The sequence below is a fragment of the Phascolarctos cinereus genome, unplaced genomic scaffold (genome assembly GCF_003287225.1).
Source record: "Phascolarctos cinereus isolate Bilbo 61053 unplaced genomic scaffold, phaCin_HiC Scaffold_4;HRSCAF=312, whole genome shotgun sequence".
NCBI lineage: Eukaryota > Metazoa > Chordata > Mammalia > Diprotodontia > Phascolarctidae > Phascolarctos > Phascolarctos cinereus.
The window spans coordinates 317385762-317404216 of record NW_027555847.1 but is presented as its reverse complement, the minus strand read 5'-3'; the positions used below and the strand labels follow the sequence as shown (position 1 = coordinate 317404216).

General features: G+C 40.0%; 1 protein-coding gene across 1 annotated transcript in view; it reads right to left on the bottom strand.

Moving 5' to 3' along the window:
• ANKDD1B (ankyrin repeat and death domain containing 1B) overlaps positions 1–18455 on the bottom strand; it is a 108065-nt gene that overhangs the window by 61724 nt on the left and 27886 nt on the right. The window contains 3 exon segments of the mRNA XM_078153160.1: positions 1117–1215; positions 11280–11378; positions 12676–12774. Of these exon segments, the coding sequence (XP_078009286.1) occupies positions 1117–1215; positions 11280–11378; positions 12676–12774 (297 nt within the window).

Genomic DNA, 18455 nt, shown 5'->3' with positions numbered 1-18455 from the left:
GAAAAAAAAAACACCCCAAATAATAGACAAACATTCTTTGTAAGGAATGGCCCGCTAGGGAAGGGAAGGAAAGAGGATACACTGGGAAATATAAGTGATAGGGAAACAAAAAATAATCAATAAAAAATGTTTTTTTAAAAACCAAGTGGCTCCCATTTCTATACCACGTTAATTTTTAAAAGGCACTTTCCTCGCAACAATCCCATAAAGCGGATGGTGTCAGTAGTATCTGCTTTTCACAGATAAGGAAACTCGGACGCGGGTGATATGACTTGCCCAGGGTCACACAGCAAAGGATGAGACTGAACCAGGACTCAGACCTAGATCTTCTGACTCTAGGTTTTGAAATGTCAATGAATACAACGACTGCCCAACTGACATGAGGGCCCAAGCACTTCTGCAAATCAGGAAGTTCTTTGGACTGAACCAAGACATTTCAAGCCAGTTCCAATGAAAACTTATCCACTAAAACAGCCAAAGTTCAACAGCCAGTTCAAGTCACACCCTCAGTCTGGAATTATCAGAACATATAGTAACAGATAATCGCAATCAGAATGAGTAATATTCTCAGGGAAGAAAATGGAGTAAAAAAATGTGAAAGGATTTTCCTGGTCCAGTTCCAACGCAGAAGGTCACTGTCAAAATGTTTGCTTTGGGTGTGTTGGGTCTTTTTGAAAGCCAACATGAGATTCCAGAAACCCAAGTTAGAACAGTTGATCGAATTTTAAAGAAAAATAGATAGCTTCACAGAAGAAACAAATGATAATTTTTCATAGTATAACTATGCATATAGAAACCCTAATATAATAGCTTCCTCATCTTCCCAGACAAATATGGCATCTTGGCATATATTAAAGTTTTTTTGCTCTGAACATCAAAATGTAAAATAGAGGCTTATTTTTCATCTGCATTAGAACTTGAGCCACTCCTTCCTCAAAAAAAAAAACAACAACAACAAAACCGAACAATTATTTCTAAAGAATAGTCTCCACCATAAATCTGTCTTCTGCAAATTGTAACAAAAACTAAGAACTACCCAGCCAGAGTCAACCAGCCGCAGCAAAGCATGTTGGGCATTATGACCCACCAGATGATAAATTATTATCCATTCCTCACCTCAGCTTTCTGGTCCAGAACAATGTCTTCACTGAGAAGAAAAGTGACAAGGGGTACGTGCCCATTCTGGGTTGCTATTTGCAAAGCAGTATTGTTGTTCTAAGAGGAAAAACAGAAGGTTGGGGGAGGGGAAAGAGTTTTCAGGTTAGAATCATAGTGCTGCTTTTAATGTCAAGGATCTGTAACTTCAATTGTGGATGGAAACTTCACACCTTGTTAAGAGTCATGATCATTGCTAACATTTGTACAGGGCTTCAAGTTTGCAGATTGTTTTGCTCTATAGACCGAGTTTCAGGGGCCAAGAAAAACTAAATCATGACCAGGTGGCTAGTCTTCTGATGGTATGCACCTCCAGATTTAAGTTAAGTGAAGTCCATTGGTGGACCAAAATGGCAGGGCTTCCACTTGGGTATGACCCACCAATCTGGCATTTTTCTGGCATGGCCTTCAAGAACCCATGGTCATATCCATGCCAGATGAGCCATAGGAACAGTACGTTACTGGAAAATTCAGAATGGTTCTAATTATTTGTACAATAGGTATTTCTGACTGTCCACCATTCATAGAGCTATGGCACAAATGAATACATTTTCCCCAAGGTGCCAATGAAGTAGAAGCACAATTTCCTCTCTCCCAGGGATAGGAAATGAACATCTGGCTTTATTTCCCACTAGTCCCCACACAAACCCTTCACTTCTGCCAAATTATTTTACTTGATGCACCTCAAACTCTGTGGACCCTGAAAGATACTCTTCCTAGTCCTCTTCTGGGGCAGGTAGGTGGTGCAGTAGACTGAACACAAGGCCTGGAGTTGGGAAGACCCGAGTTCAAATCTTGCCTCAGATATTTAGTAGCTATGTGACCATGGGCAAATCACTTCACCCTGTTTGCCTCAGTTCCCTCATCTGTAAAATGAGCTGAAAAAGGGAATGGAAAACCACTCCAATGTCTTTGCCTAGAAAACCCCAGTTGGGGCCATGAAGAGACAGATACAACTGAAACAACTGAATAACAAAGTCCTCCTCTAAATTCCACCCATTTTTCAAGATCCAGCTCAAAACCTCCTTTCTCCATGTAGCCTTCTGCTTCTAGCTCAATCAAAAGTGAATTCTCATTCTTCTGAACTTCTATAGGCATTATTTTTTGTGTCATCTCTAGTCACAGGCTGCCCCAGGCTGTTATTTCATGTGGTAGGAGCAATATCTGCCCATCTGGGTGGGGCCCAGAGAAGTTAGACCGAATGGTCCCTGGGACATTGTCTAGTTTCTCCTAAAAAGACAACCAAACCAACCTCAAAACTTAATTGTTCTGGAGAACTAAGCTGTTTAGGGCGGTTCAGGCAGTTTCCTGATCTTCTAAAGCCCAGTGCTGGAAAAGCTGGCAATTCTCCAGCTTGAATGACTTGTGACTAGGCTCACCATCAAAGCGAATGTGGAGGCAAGGGAGCTGTATCCATAAGATGGAAAGGTTGGGGGAGGATGGAGGTGGACAAACATGTATTACTCTCCTATTATGTGTCAAGCACAGTGCTAAGTGCTTTATTTTGTTTGATCCTCACAACAACCCTGTAAAGGAGATGCTGGTTTCCCATTTTACAGTGAAGGAAACTGAGGCAGATAGAGATTAAGTGACTTGGCCAGAGTCACATAGGTAGTAAGTTTCTGAAGCCACATTTGACCTTCTTGACTCTAAGCCCAGCACTTGCTCCATCTGCTATTGTTGAGGAAATTTCTTTTATTCCAGGCCTGAATCTGAACCATAGGCATGACCTACTTCAGGCCCAGCCCAGATGATTTAATGATGCAAATATAATGTCCAGAACAAGGGAAGTGATAGTCCTGCATGAGACAGACAGCATCTAGAGTACTATGTGTAGTTTAGGTCCATATTTTAGAAAGAAAATTGACAAGTAAGAGCACTTCCACAGAATAGTGACCAGGATGATAAGAAGGCTGCAAATTGTACCAAACAAGTCAGTTAAAGGAACCAGGGCATGTTAGCATAGAAAAGAAAGGGTTTGTTGAGGTTCCACAAGTGTTTCCAAGTATTTGAAAAGTTCTCTAGTGGGAGAGTCATTAAAGTTCTTTTGATTAGCGCTAGAGGAGCTTCATTAGAAAAAAGGGATATGAGCACCAGCAAGACAGATTTCACCTTGTTTACTAAACTAAAATTAACTCCAAAGTTATTTCCTGAGTCTCACTGGGGTTTTTTGCTTCCAATTTCTATTCTCTTTTTTTTGGGGGGGGGGCAATCTGGGTTAAGTGACTTGCCCAGGGTCACACAGCTAGTAAATATCTGAGGCCAAATTTGAACTCAGGTGCTCCAGACTCCAGGGCTGGTACTCTATTCACTGCATCACCTAGCTGCTCCTTAATGCTTTTTTTTTGTGAGGCAATTGGATTAAGTAACTTGCCCAGAGTCACACATCTAGTGAGTGTTATTTGTCTGAGGTCGCATTTAAACTGGGGTCCTCCTGACTCCAGGGCCAGTGTTCTATCTACTGTGCCACCTACCTGTCCCCAAGACCAATTAGGATGTAACTGTAGCAGTAGAGGTGAGAGGTGATGAGGGTAGTAGTTATATGAGTGGAGTGAAAGGGAAAGATGCAAGATTTGCTTCAGTTCTTTCTAGTATACTCAGATGATGACATAGATCAACCACTCTCAAGCTTAGTCCTCAGATAACTTCCACAATTCAGTCAAAGGCCGCACTTAAGGACCTAGGAGGCCACATGTAGCCTCAAGGTCACAGGTTCCCCACCCCTAAAGCCAAAAAAAAGAAAAGAAAACCCCAGATATGTCCCCTTGTGCCCACCAGATCCCCAGCTTTAGACCTATTGACATAAACCTAAGTAACTCTAGGGTCTTGACATCCACCCCATCTTTGAACCTTTACCATTTTTAGGCCTCTCTTCAGCAAAACATTGATGTATTGTCTTTCCCAATTAGAGGGTGGGTTCCCCAAGAACAGAGACCATCTCACACTTTCTATACTTAGCATATAGTAGAGGCTTAATAAATGCTTTCTTAATTCATTCCTTCATTTTCTATCTCTCTACCAAAAAAAAAAAAACTTCTTCAAAGTGAACAAGAAGGGTGTTCATTTGGAGTAGACACCAATGGGAAATGTGAGAAATAACTCCAAAGTACAGATGGCATGTTAGCTGTTAGTCCTATGAAAAGCCAGTCCTTACAATTTCTCTCGTCCACAGACAACATGTGAGGCATCCCTAATAACGGACCCTGGTGAGGGGTACCTACATTATTTGGAATGTTGACATCACTCCCTGCATCCAGTAACAATTTGCTGCATTCTTTGTGACCTCCTGCAATAGCCAGAAAGAATGGTGTTTCTCCATCCTATAACAATAAACAAGAGTGACAAGAAATACTCTCTTCTAGTCTCAATTATCCAATTTCAGCACTCAGATTCTTTCAATCTTGTGATGCTAATTAATGAGTTTAGCTTCTAAGAATTTCAAAGGACTTATTTTACCATATATACTTAAGTATTTCCCCCTTCACCCCTCTAAAATCCCATCTCTCAGAATTTGGAGGTGGAAATATGTGATTATTTTTCACAAAATTCCTCTCCTAGGGCTTGTTTTGCTGCTCAGCACACAGAGAAGCTTTTGGGAAAGTTTGGTAAAATAATAATCAATGAATGAATGATTCTAGAATTTAGCTATTGTTTTTTGTTGGCTTTTTTTTTGGCAAATAGTATTTTATTTTTTTCCAATTACATATAAGATAATTCCAATATTCATTTTTAAGATTTGAATTTCAAATTTTTTCTTCCTTCCTCCCATTCCTCCTTCCCAAGAGGGCAAGCAATCTGATATAGGTTATACATATGCAATCATGTAAACGTATTTCCCCATCAGACATATTGTGAAAAAAAAAAGAACAAAAGAGAAAAGCCACAACAATAAGTAAAAATAGTGATGAGGTCTAGAGGTTTAGGGGTGCTGCAACCCCAAAATCACAGCACACAGGTCCTGTCCAAAAGAATTCAACCCAAGCCTTCTTTCAGCCAAAGACAAGGTTTATAAAAGATCTGCCATATTAGCCAGACTCTTAAGAAATCTGAACAACCGTGAGCAGTTGGCTAGATTGTAAAAATCTGAGCACCTTAATGGGGACAGGATGGACCTTATATACTAAAAGACTGTGGGAGGGATCTAGGAGTGGCCAAGTAGTCTATGAGGTAATAGAATTCCAGGGACCTGGACTACTTGGCCCAGGGAGAATGGAGCCTAGATAGGATTAAGCATGGGAAGTGGCCTGGGGCCATAGGGAGGTAAGACAATGGAGGGCTAGGCTAGGTCAAGGGTAACAGAGAATTGGGATATTGGGTGTAGCCACAATGAAAGGCCAACTGACAACTGATGGAATTATGGCCTCAGGGGAATGCTGGAGACCTCCTTGATCAAGTGGGAGAATTCAAGTACAATCCAAAAGTTTTCTAGGACCCTTAGACAAATGGGGCCCATATTGGGACAAAGGTCTTAGCTTAGGCCCATACCCCATCATTAGTATGTTAAGACCTGCATTCAGATTCCATAGTTCTTTCCCTGAATGTGGACAGCATTTTCCATCATGAGTCTTTTGGAATTGTCTTGGAACATTGTATTGCTGAGAAGAGCTAGAATTTAGCTATTGTCTTATATATAGTTATAGTTATATAGTTATATATATGCTATATATATATATATGAATATAAATTATGTTCAAGGTTGCAATCCCTAATTCATCTCTGTTTATACTAGGGAGAAATGTGCTCTTACTTTTTGTGCCTTTTTAGCAGTAGAATGTGTTAAGAATGTAGGCTTTTTGAAGTCAAGGACTTACTATTTTCGGAGGGTGTATGTGTGTATGTATATTTCTAGTGCCTAGAACAGTGCCAGCACAGAATTGGCACTTGGAAAACAAGTTAGCAATTGTTGAACTGCATTAAATTAAGAAAGGAAGTGAGAATTAAACATAGTACTTTGGACGCCAATAGAACATTTCAGGTTTGTTGAACGCCAGGAAAGAATGCTGGATTGGGCATCTGAGGGACCAGAGTTTGAATGCCAGCTCTTCCATTTATTACTGTGTATCCTTTGGCAAGTGACTTAACCACCTTGAGCCTTGGGTTGCATCAGAGACATGAAAGGATTAGACTAGATGACCATTAAGGTCCTTTCTAGCTATACCTACAAACCTACAAAGAAATGCAACCTAGAGACACCTAGCCAAAGATCACACTAATCATATTCTTGTGCTCTTCCTCTAGAGTAGTTGTCTCCAAATTTCTTGGCCAGTAAAAAAAAATTTTTAACATCCCCAATATATGTATATTAACTTATAAGTAAATGTACATATGAGGCAGCTAGGTGTCACAATGGATAGAGTGCTGGGCTTGGAGTCAGGAAGACTCAGCTTCCAGAGTTCAAATGTGGCCTCAGACACTTACTGGCTGTGAGACCCTGGGTAAGTCACTGAACCTTGTTTGCCTCAGTTTCCTCATCTGTAAAATGAGCTGGAGAAGGAAATAGCAAACCACTCCAGTATCTTTGCCAAGAAAACCCCAAATGGGGTTACAAGGAGTCAGACATCACTGAAACAACTGAACAACAAATGTACTTTTATTTCTGCACTGATAATTACAAAACATTATACATTATACAACTTACAACAAAACATGTGTACATTATACATTATAAAACACAACCAAAAAAAGGATATTTTTAATGGATGAGATAAAGTCCTAGCAGTCATAAGAAGCGCTGGGGTTTAGTGAGTAATGGGGTAACATGGTCATTGTCACTGTTGTTTATTGTTTCAGTCGTGTCTGACTCTTTGTGACCCCATTTGGGGTTTTCTTGGCAAAGACACTGGAGTGGTTTGCTATTTCCTTTTTCAGCTCATTTTATGGATGAGGAAACTGAGGCAAACAGGGTTAAGTGACTTGCCCAGGGTCACACAGCTAGTAAGTGTCTGAGACCACATTTGAACTCATGAAGACAAGTCTTCTTGATTCCAGGCCCAGAGCTCTATCCACTGTGCCACCTTAGGAAAATCACTTTGGCAGCTGTCTAAGGGTTGGATTGGAAAGGGGAAAGACTTGAGGGGGAGAGACCAATTAGAAGATGACTGCAATAGTTCAGGCCAGAGGTGAAGAGGCCCAGAATTAGGGTAGTAGTGTGATTAGAGGGGAAAGGACCAATGCAGAAGATGTAAAAGTAGAATCAACAAGATTTGACTACTGATGGAGAGTGAGGATGGCCAGAAGGTTGCAAACGGGAATGATAGAAAGGATAGGTGGTGTTCTTTGACAATAATAGGGAAGTTAAGAAAAGGTGTAAGTCTGGAAAAATCTAAAGAAATCTAATGCAGATAAAGGCCCATTTCTGCTCCTACCTTACAGATCACTGAGAATCACCAAAACAAAAAGAGAGAGGGCCCAACTCTTACTCTCCAGCCACTACCCTGGGTCACAGGGTAAGCCAAGAGGCACAGATTCAGCTGAAATGATCTAGGGGAAAAGGTGTGGGTATATATTGGGAAAGGAGGAAAGGAATTTTCCCATTAGTACCTGCATAGCTGCTGGTATGGGTGTTCAGGGTGCAGTTAAGTTATAACTGGCCCACACTCAGCCCAGAATAGAAGGAGTGGGAAGATTGCCAGCTTCTAGAGGAGCCAGAGTGGGGAATGTTGGTTGATAAGGGTGAAGGGGGTGGTGAGACTCCCTTGTATTAGAGACAAGCCCTGTGATTGACTATTACAAAGAAAATGGGGTATGACCCTTACCCTTTGGGGGTCGTTCCATGGTTCCCTAGGGTCCAGGGTCATCAATTTGGAGACCACAATATAGAAGGCTTTCATAGACATTAATATAATCTCTATTTTGGCAATCTGTTAAATTAAGAAAACAGCTATTTTAATGGGCCTCACAGGAGCCCATGATTGAATTAGAATCACTGGCTTCGTGCAGAAGAACAATGTTGTCATTGTATAACTTATTTTATATAGAGAAAACCAATCATAAATGGCAATTATGGCCACTTAGACTTTATGAGTTTTCTCTAGCGCACTGGTTTTTTGTAAATATAGGCTGAAACCCTGCTGTGTACATTTCTAATAGTAAAGTCTTAAAACAGAAATTTGGGGAAAGCTATTAAGTACTCAGGATTAAACTGTTGCTAATAACACTCACCCTTAACCCCACGTTACAAAACATTCTACTTACACCTCTCTCATGTGCTTATGTGGCATTTTTCATTATAATTATCTATATATGGATCATACTAGAATGTAAGCTCCTAGAGGACAGGGAAAATCTTATCTAAATTTTATTTCTCTCCCAGGTACCAGCCCAGTTCTTTGTATAGAACTTTAAATATTAACTAATGTTTATCATTTGTTGAATGCAATTTAATTATGTAGCTATCTGATTTCTTGAAGGTGACACAGCGGATAGAGTGGGAGAGGAGGGGCCTGAACTTAGAAAGACCTGAGTTCAAATTCAGCCTCAGACACTTAGTTAGCTATATGACCCTGAGCAAGTCACTTCACCTTGTTTGCCTTAACCACTGGAGAAGGAAATGGCAAACCACTGCAGTATCTTTGTCGAGAAAACCCTATGGATGGTATCGGCGCACTATGGTCTACAGGGTCATAAAGAGTCAGATATGACTGAATGAAAGAACAGCAAGAAGTCTGATTTCTATAACCATGTTCAAAGGCTGATCTTTCCTAAGAGTTACTCCAAGAGTAAATGGACTCTGATTCTAAGCATCACAATAAATGTGTTCATATGAGATTTAAAGGATTGCCTCCCCCACTTCAATTCCCACCCCTGAAATTTTGCCCAGAACTAATTGCTCCACCCTCCTATAACCACATGAGCCAAAGGAGAGTCACATAAACCAAGAAACATGAGAACCCATTTATTTGCTCAACAAATCTTTATTTTTGGACCTAGGACTCTTTATGCAGCACTGTGCTTGGTACTGGGGTAAGATGCAAAGTTTAGAAAAGATTTTTGCCTCTTCCCTTATGCAGAATAATAGAGGGATAAAACAGAAATAACAGATAACTTTAATACAACTATAACATGGTAAGTGCATTGGAGAGGTGCAAAGCAGTTTTTGATAAACACTGCCCTCTGCTACCAGCTGGACAGATTAAGGTACATTCAAAAACTAAGATGAGTCTTGCCCCTCAATAACAGGTAGACAAATCAAGGCAATTTGTTCACTCAAGAAGACAGGTGGCTCTGCATAGCCCCAGAGACTGTTACCATGATTTCTTATTTGTACAATGATCAAGTACTTCTTAAATGCCTGCAATGTACCAGGCACTTGTGCCTAAATACAATGATCCCTGTCCTCAAGCAGTTTACATTATATGGGGGGGGGGGGGAGTTATGTACACACACACACACACACACACACACACACACACACACACACACACACACACACACATACACACACACATATCTATAAGGCACCAAGGCTCTACTCTGAGTTGGCCTCAGAGTCGGGAAGGCCTCTGTTGAAATCTTGCCTATGACACATGCTGACTGTGAACCTGAGCAAATTACTTAACCACTTAGTAACTCCAGGTAACTCTTTAAGACTCTAAGCTGCAGAGAATGCCTTAACCATTTTTCATCATTAATCCTTCAAGAGTGTCTTGGATCACTGTAATGCTGAGAATGCTAAGTCATTTAAGTTGATCATCATACAATATTGCTGTTACTGTATATACAATGTTCTCCTGGATCTGTTCATTTCACTTCTCATCAGTTCATAGAAGTCTTTCCAGGTTTTTCAGAGGGCATCCTACTCATCATTTCTTATAGCATAATAGTATTCCATCACAATCACATACAACAACTTGTTTAGCCATCCCCCAATTGATGGGCATCCCCTCAATTTCTAGTTCTTTGCTACTACAAAGAAACCTGCTATAAATATTTTTTTAGAATACATAGGTTCTTTTCCTTTTTATATATATATAATATAGTTTAAGACTTGGTACTGCTTAACTTCCTTCCTTTACTTTTTTTTCCCCCATCAATTCTTTTTATATTCCTGATCTTTTGTTCTTCCAAATGAATTTCATTATTTTTTTTCTAGCTCAATAAAATACATTTAATTGGGAAGCCACTAAATGAGTAGATTTAGTAGAATTGTCATTTTTAGTATATTGGTTCTGCCCATCCATGAAAGACTAGTATTTTCCAATTATTTAAATCTGACTTTATTTGTATAAAAAGTATTTTATAATTATGTTCATGTAGTTCCAGAGGAGTTTATATTTGATCCTAAAGGCAACAGTGATCCATTGAAGTTTACTGAATAAGGGTCAAGCTTGCACTTTAGAACTATCATTTTAGCAGATGTGTATACTTTGAATCAGGACAGGGAAGGCAAGGAAATAAATTAGGAGTCTATTACATAAGGTGTTGTTTTAAATTTATTTATTTAAGACTGGCTTTCCTAATTCTACCTGGCTTGGAAATACATAGGCTACTCATGGCCAAGTCCCCCTCTGATCAACACAGGAGCTTTGACTTGCTCTGTTTTCTGACCTGGTGGCCCCCATTCCTGGGAGCTCATGGTAATATTGCTAACTTAGTGCAGACCCCTAATTGGCTTAGAATTCCTAATCTCAAGAAAGATCTGCCAAGATGGGGGTGAGCCACTCCACTGACCTCTATTCAAATAATTCTGACAAAAAGCAAAAAGGACCTGCATTAGAGTAATTGTTGTAGGAGTAGAGAGTAGAGGAAAGATCAGAGATGATGTTGAGAAAGAAATGACAGGATCTGGCAACTAATTAGACGTGTGGAGTGAGAGAGAATGAGGAGTAGAGGTTAAGACCAAAGTTGTGATGAAAGGTGATTAAAGAAAAAATAGGCTCAAAGTTAATCAGATTAAATGCAGCTTCCCTGAGTGGCTTCCATCACCAGAGCCATAAGAGGGACATTCAAGGGATCGTTGACATAAATAGATATTAAATGATACAGAGTTGGGAAATTGTCATGCAATAACAAAGAACAAATAGAATTTGCTAAGCTCCTTTTCACATCATTATAATTTGTGCAGGGGATTTTTTTCCTTTTTTTGGAATCTTTCCTTGAAAGTCATTGCTGTGAAATGCACTTACCTCATTGGGCTCATTTATTTCTTGCCACTGGGGTATCAGCATTTCTACAACACCAGTATGACCATGCTTTGCCGCTAGATGCAAAGCTGTATTTCCCTCCTACAATTAGAAACACAAGAAGTAGAATCCCAAAAGGAAAACAAGTACCTCCAAATATCTGAAAAACATCAATACACTGGCTCTTCTAAAAGGTTTGAATCTGACTTCATTTAGCATTCAGGATGTGGTCATTTTCACACACACTTTCTTTTTTGGCCCACTCTTGGGTAAATGTGATATTGGGGGGCAGCTAGGTGGTGCTGGCCCTGAAGTCAGGAGGACCTGAGTTCAAATCCGGCCTCAGACCAAACACTTGACACTAGCTGTGTGACCCTGGGCAGGTCACTTAACCCCAATTGCCTAAAAAAAAAAAGTGATATAGACTACCTAAGTGGCCCAAAATTTACAACAGAAAAGAGAAGTAGCCAAAGAGGGTTTGTTCTGGATAATTTCAGCAGAATAAATAAGCTCTGGCTATGTCACTCAACAGCATCTTCTACACGAAGCCTTTCCTGGTCTCCCCAATTGCTAGCTAACTTTTTATTTATGCTGTATATATTTTATAGGTACTTATTCTCTCCCTCATTAAAATGTAAGTTCATTGTAAGTAGGAATTTCATTTTTTGCATTCATATTTGTATCTAGGGCAGCTAGGTGAGGCAGTAGATAGAATACTAGACTGGGAATCAGACTCATCTTCCTGAGTTCAAATCTAGCCTTAGATATTTACTAGCCATGTGACCCTGGACAAGTCACTTAACCCTATTAGCCTCAGTTCTTTATCTGTAAAATGAGCTGGAGAAGGAAATGGCAAACCACTGTAGTATCTTTGCCAAGAAAACCCCAAATGGAGTCATAAAGAATCAGACATGACCAAACAATGACTTGCATATAGTAGGCTCTTAATAAATTCTTGTTGGTTGACTAAATTTAGAGAATTTTGCAGAATACATTGCCAAAATTTTAAAATCTCTACCTTACTTTTTGGGTACTTTTCCCACTACTTAATAATTTAAAAAAAATAAAGGCAAAATGATACGACGGCATTTACAAAAAGTATTGTAGAATTGTAGAATCTTGAAAATGGAAGGGATATTGGAAGTCCAATATCTCATTAGGGCAGTAGTCCTTCCTAAAGCTGTCCTATAGTTATGTGAAACCAGCCCTTTATTATGCTTTTAGGGCTCATAGTAACACTGTGAGGACCAGCCAGGAGGCCAGTTTGGCTGAACCATAGAGCACATGGAGGGGATCCCACCACACAATGTTCAAGGGCTGCCCATTGCTGATTGTCACTGCCCTACCCCCATTATGCTTAAATGGGTTCCATCAAAGTTATGGAAAAAGTACAATTCACCTTGTCTTTTTCTAAAGTGAGCAGGTTGAGTGTGATGAGTTTTTCTATCATTTCAACATGTCCATTTTCAGCAGCCAAAAGAAATGGCTTTCTTCCTTTCTGAAAAGTAATCACAAGACTCGTGTTTTTATTACATCTCTCAGATACTTTAATAATAGTTAACATTTATATAATGTTTACTATGTACAAGGCACCATATTAAGCGCTTTACAATTATTATCTCATTTGATCCCTCACAATCACTTTGGGAGGTAGGTGCTATTATTATCTCCATTTTACAGATGAGGAAACTGAGGCAAACAAGGTTAAGTTACTTGCCCAGGGTCACACATCTAGCAGGTGTCTGAGGCCAGATCTGAACTCAGGAAGATGAGTTTTCATGACTCTAGGCTCAACACTCTACCCATTGCAACTCCTGGCTGCCTTGTCATTCAAGTATGTGTCATTCCAGTCAGGGCTTGGTGGCAATTGGACCCAAGAAAATAACTTTCCTCAGAAAAGGGTTAAGCAAGATTCTTTTTTTCCCCCTTAATAATGTTTTCTCCCAATTACATGTAAAGATAGTTTTCAATATTCATTTTTGTAAGATTGAGTTCCAAATTTTTCTCCCTCTCTTCCCCCTCCCCAAGACAGCAAGCAATCTGATATAGGTTATACACATACAATCATGGAAACGTATTTCCATATTAGTCATGCTGTGAAAGAAGAATCAGAACAAAAAGGAAAAAAAACACAAGAAAGAAAAAACAAAAAAAAAGTGAAAATAATATGCTTCAATCTACATTCACACTCCATAGTTCTTTCTCTGGATGTGGATAGTACTTTCCATCATGAGTCTTTTGGAATTGCCTTGCATCATTATATTGCTGAGAAGAACTAAATGTATCATGGTTGATCATTGTACAATGTTGCTGTTACTGTGTACAATGTTCTTCTGGTTCTGCTCATTTCACAAATGAGGAAGATTCTCAAAAAGGGTTCCCTAAGTCCTCAGGATCTCAAGGGGAAATAGAATACAAACCCCAGAAGGGACTGGTTTTTCCTTTTCTTTTGTTGTTGTTGTTGTTGTCTTCATATTCTCAGCTCTTAGTACGGTACCTGGCACATAGTAGACTATTTTAGAAGCAACATTTCCCAAGGCCTTGCCAATGGGGAGGGCTGGTTTTTCCTAAAACTTTATCCCATGTAGGCTAGGCTAGTTTTTCCTTTAAAGGGATGGAAACTATCCTCCAGATTTAATTGACTCCAAGACTAAAACTTCTTCTTTACTTGAGGACAAAAGGGCCAGGGCATAAATTGCTGAGGCTTCTGACTGGCAGACCAGCATTATGACCAACACCGGTGCAGGGAAGCTGTGCTCAGCTGAATCAATGCTTCGCACTCATTGATTAACCTTGCACTGTTTTAAATGTACTTTGCTTGCTATGGCTAAGAAAATTTCTTTCTGCTAACTGCTAAATGTGGCGTGAATACTTCATTTCATTCCAGTCTTGAACTTGAGATACCACATTGACTTGGTCAGGCTTGGGCTACTACATAGGCATGTATTTAATAAATGCTTATGTGATGAATGAATACAATAGGCGACAATCTCTCTCACCTTTTGGCCTTACTCCAGAGTCAAATTGTGGGCTTTGCCATCAACTTTATGGGGATCTACAAAGGGCAAAGATTTGGTTTCTAACACTTGGCACATGGTGGACACTTAAATGCTCATCAATTGATTTTCACAGAGGTGATGGTATACCCACTATTGCTACAAGATAAGGCAGACAGAAGGTTTTCCCTTCCCCCAAGAGACCCACTGTGCCACATCTAAATTATTGGAAGTAGTAAGACAAAATAGGACAAAATTAGCATGTATGTAGATAATTATACACAACCATATTATTTCTCTCAATAGAATTGTAAGCTTCTTGAGGTCAAGAAATGTTTCATTTCTGTCAGTGTCCCCAGACTAGTAAAGTGTCTGGCTCATGGTAGATGATTCAAGCTGATTGATTGGACTTAAGAGTTGGAAGACCTGGGTTTGAGTCTTGCTTATGAGACAATTATTTCACCTTTTCGGTCCTCAGTTTCCTCATCTCTACCTAGCAGGGATGATGATGTGCTCCTAACAGTGAATAGAGTAGAAGGCAAAAGTTAATGAGCAGGAGAATGAGCTCCTCCCTACCCTTGTGAAGACAACACTTATTCCCGGGCCCCTCTCTTCAATGGTGACTAAATCCCTTCAGGAATTAGGCTTCCTTTTAAACCTGTCACTGGAGGTACTGAATAAAAAGGGAAAAACAATTGAAGTCACCACGGGAGAGCCTCCCCCAAGTTACTTGATTCATAGATGTCATAGTACTAGACCAATTCACCCATTCAGCTCTGCTATGGAGAAGCTATAAAAATATGAGTCAGTAAAATCTCTTTCATATACCTTGAGCCCTAACTGGGAAAGTCTGAAGATAAGAGTTCATCCTGTTTTCTGATTGATTGCCCTGTCTATTCGAGATAAGTCATTTCTCTGCTGTGTATCCATGTGATGGTATAAGCAGAACCATAACTTACATTAGAGTACTTCAGAAGTACAGAACTTAGACTTTTAGCACCCAATCAGTTATAATTAAATTATTTTATTTTTATTTTTTAATATAAATTTATTTATTTTTAGCTTTCAACATTCACTCCCACAAGCTTTTGAATTCCAAATTTATACCCCATCTCCCCCCTCCTCCCACCCCAAGATGGCATGCATTCTGCATATCCCTTCTCCTAGTCTGTCCTCTCTTCTATCTCTCTCCCCTTCTCTTATCCCCTTCCCCTTCTATTTTCCTGTAGGGCAGGATAGACTTCTGTACCCCATTTCCTGTATTTCTTATTTCCCAGTAGCATGCGAAAACATTTTTTTAAGCATATGTTTTTAAAACTTTAGGTTTCAAATTTTCTCGCTTCCTCCCTCCCCACCCACCCTCATTGAAAAGGCAAGCAACTCAAAATAGGTTGTACATGTGCAGTTATGCAAAACACATCCATAGTAGACATGTTGTGAAAAACTAATTCTATTTCCCTTAATCCTATCCTGCCCTCCCATTTATTCTATTCTTTCTTTTGACCCTGTCCCTCCTCAGAAGTATTTACTTCTGATTACCCCTTTCCCAATCTGCCCTCCTCTCTATCATCCCCCTGCTCTCTTGTCCCCTTCTCCCCCTATTTTCCTGTAGGTAAGACAGATTTCCATACCCAATTGAATGTGTATGTTATTCCCTCCTTAACCCAAATCCTATGAGAATAAGATTCACTCATTCCTCTCACCTTCCCCATTTCCCCTCCACTGTAAGACTTTTCTTTTCTGTTTTTTTTATGAGATAATTTACCCCATTCTACCTCTCCCTTTCTTCTTCTCCAAGTATAATCCTCTCTCATCCTTAATTTTATTCTCCAGATATGACCCCTTAATCTTCAACTCACCCTGTGCCTTCTATCTATCTATCTACATATACATACATATAATTTTTTTCCTTCCAACTACCCTAATACTGACAAAGGTCTCATGAGTTATAAATATCATCTTTCCATGCAGGAATAAACAGTTCAATCTTAATAAGTCTCTTATGATTTCTCTTTCCTGTTTACCTCTTCATGTTCCACTTGAGTCCTGTATTTGAAAGTCAAATTTTCTATTCAGCTCTGGTCTTTTCATCAAGAATGCTTGAAAGTCCTCTATTTCACTGAATGACCATTTTTTCCCCTGAAGGATTATACTCAGTTTTGCTGGGTAGGTGATTCTTGGTTGTAATCCTATCTCCTTTGCCCTCCGGAATATTATATTCCATGCCCTGGTCCTTTAATGTAGAAGCTGCTAAATCTTGTGTTATCCTGATTGTGTTTCCACAGTACTTGAATTGTTTCCTTCTGGCAGCTTGTAATATTTTCTCCTTGACCTGGGAACTCTGGAATTTGGCTACAATATTCCTAGGAGTTTTCCTTTGGGGATCTCTTTCAGGAGGAGATCTGTGGATTCTTTCAATTTCTATTTTGCCCTCTGGTTCTACTATATCAGGGCAATTTTCCTTTATAATTTCTTGAAAGATGACATCTAGGCTCTTTTTTTGATCATGGCTTTCAGATAGTCCAATAATTTTTAAATTCTCTCTCCTAGGTCTATTTTCCAGGTCAGTTGTTTTTCCAATGAGATATTTCACATTGTTTTCTAATTTTTCATTCTTTTGGATTTGTTTACTGTGTCTTGATTTCTCATAAAGTCACTAGCTTCCAATTGCTCTATTCTAATTTTTAAGGAAGTATTTTCTTCAGTAAGCTTTTGGACTTCCTTTTCCATTTGGCCAATTTCTTTTTAGGGCATTTTCTCCTCATTGGCTTTTTGGACCTCTTTTGCCATTTGGGTTAGGCTATTTTTTAAGGTGTTATTTTCTTCAGTATTTTTTTGGGTCTCCTTTAGCAAGCTGTTGACTTGTTTTTCATGATTTTCTTGCATCACTCTCAGTTTTTCCTCTACTTCCCTTACTTGCTTCTCAAAATCCCTTTTGAGCTCTTCCAAGGCCTGGGACTGATTCATATTTTTCTTGGAGGCTTTGGATGTAGGAGCTTTGACTTTGTTGTCTTCTTCTGGTTGTATATTTTGATCTTCTTTTTCACCAAAGTAAGATTATAGTCTGACTCTTTTTGCGCTGCTTGCTCATGATCCCAGCCAATTACTTGAGTTTTAAACTCTTTGTTAAGGTAAGAGTCTGCTTCCAATGTGGAGAATGTACTGTCCCAAGCTTCAGGGGTTTGTACAGCTGTTTTCAGAGATACTTGTAGGGACCTGTAAATTTTCAGTTCTTCCAAGGTGGTATGATAAGGGGCGAGGTGTTTACTCCTTTCCTGGCCTGTGACCACAAGTATTCCTTTCTGTCCTGTAACTGTGAGGAAGGGTTCCTCTCCACAGCCACTCCAAGCTCTACCACGCCAGCGTTCCTCCTCACCCCAGCACTGCTGCCCAGAACTGCGACCCAGATCCAAACAGGGGCAAAGCAAGAGATTCCTGCCTCAGCACTGGCAAAGAGATCCCTGCAATCCCTCTCTGATCAGCCACTGGATTCCCCCTCAGTCTGTGGGCCAGAAGCTCGGGAAGCAGCTGCCCCCCCCCAGGGCCACGCTCTTGGGGCATGGAGCTGAAACCCCAACTTCCTGTCTCAGCACCCCAGAAACAGACTTTTCCCACTGACCTTCTAAGTTGTCTTTGGCATTCATTGATTGAGGAGACTGGAAACCGCCACAGCTGCCCGGGATTCAGTCCTCTGAGGCCTGCTCCAGGATTACTGCTGCCTGCATGCCCATGCCGCGGTGTGCTGCGCTCCCAGCCCGGTGCGATACACCTTTCTGATCAATCATCCAGGTTGTCTTGGGCTGGAAATTTGTTTCACTCTTGTCTTTTTGTGGGTTCTGCTGCTTCAGAATTTGTTTAGAGCCATTTTTTATGAGTATTTGGAGGGGTTTGGAGGAGAGCTCAAACAGGTCACTGCTTTCACTCTGCCATCTTGGCTCCGCCCCCCAATTAGTTAAATTATGAAGCCTCCCATGTCCCAAGGTCTTTGACCACCTTCATACTCCTTCCCCCCCCAAAAGGTCATTCCCATTTACAAAAATTCCTAGCTATAGTTTGGATGATGGAATGTCAGCTTACTTATGCATACATTTCCAACACACTTTAAAAATAATATAAATCTGCTTATTACCACAAAGTAAAGTAGAGAACTAAGGAAACTATCCAGCTGAAACAGGCCACAAAA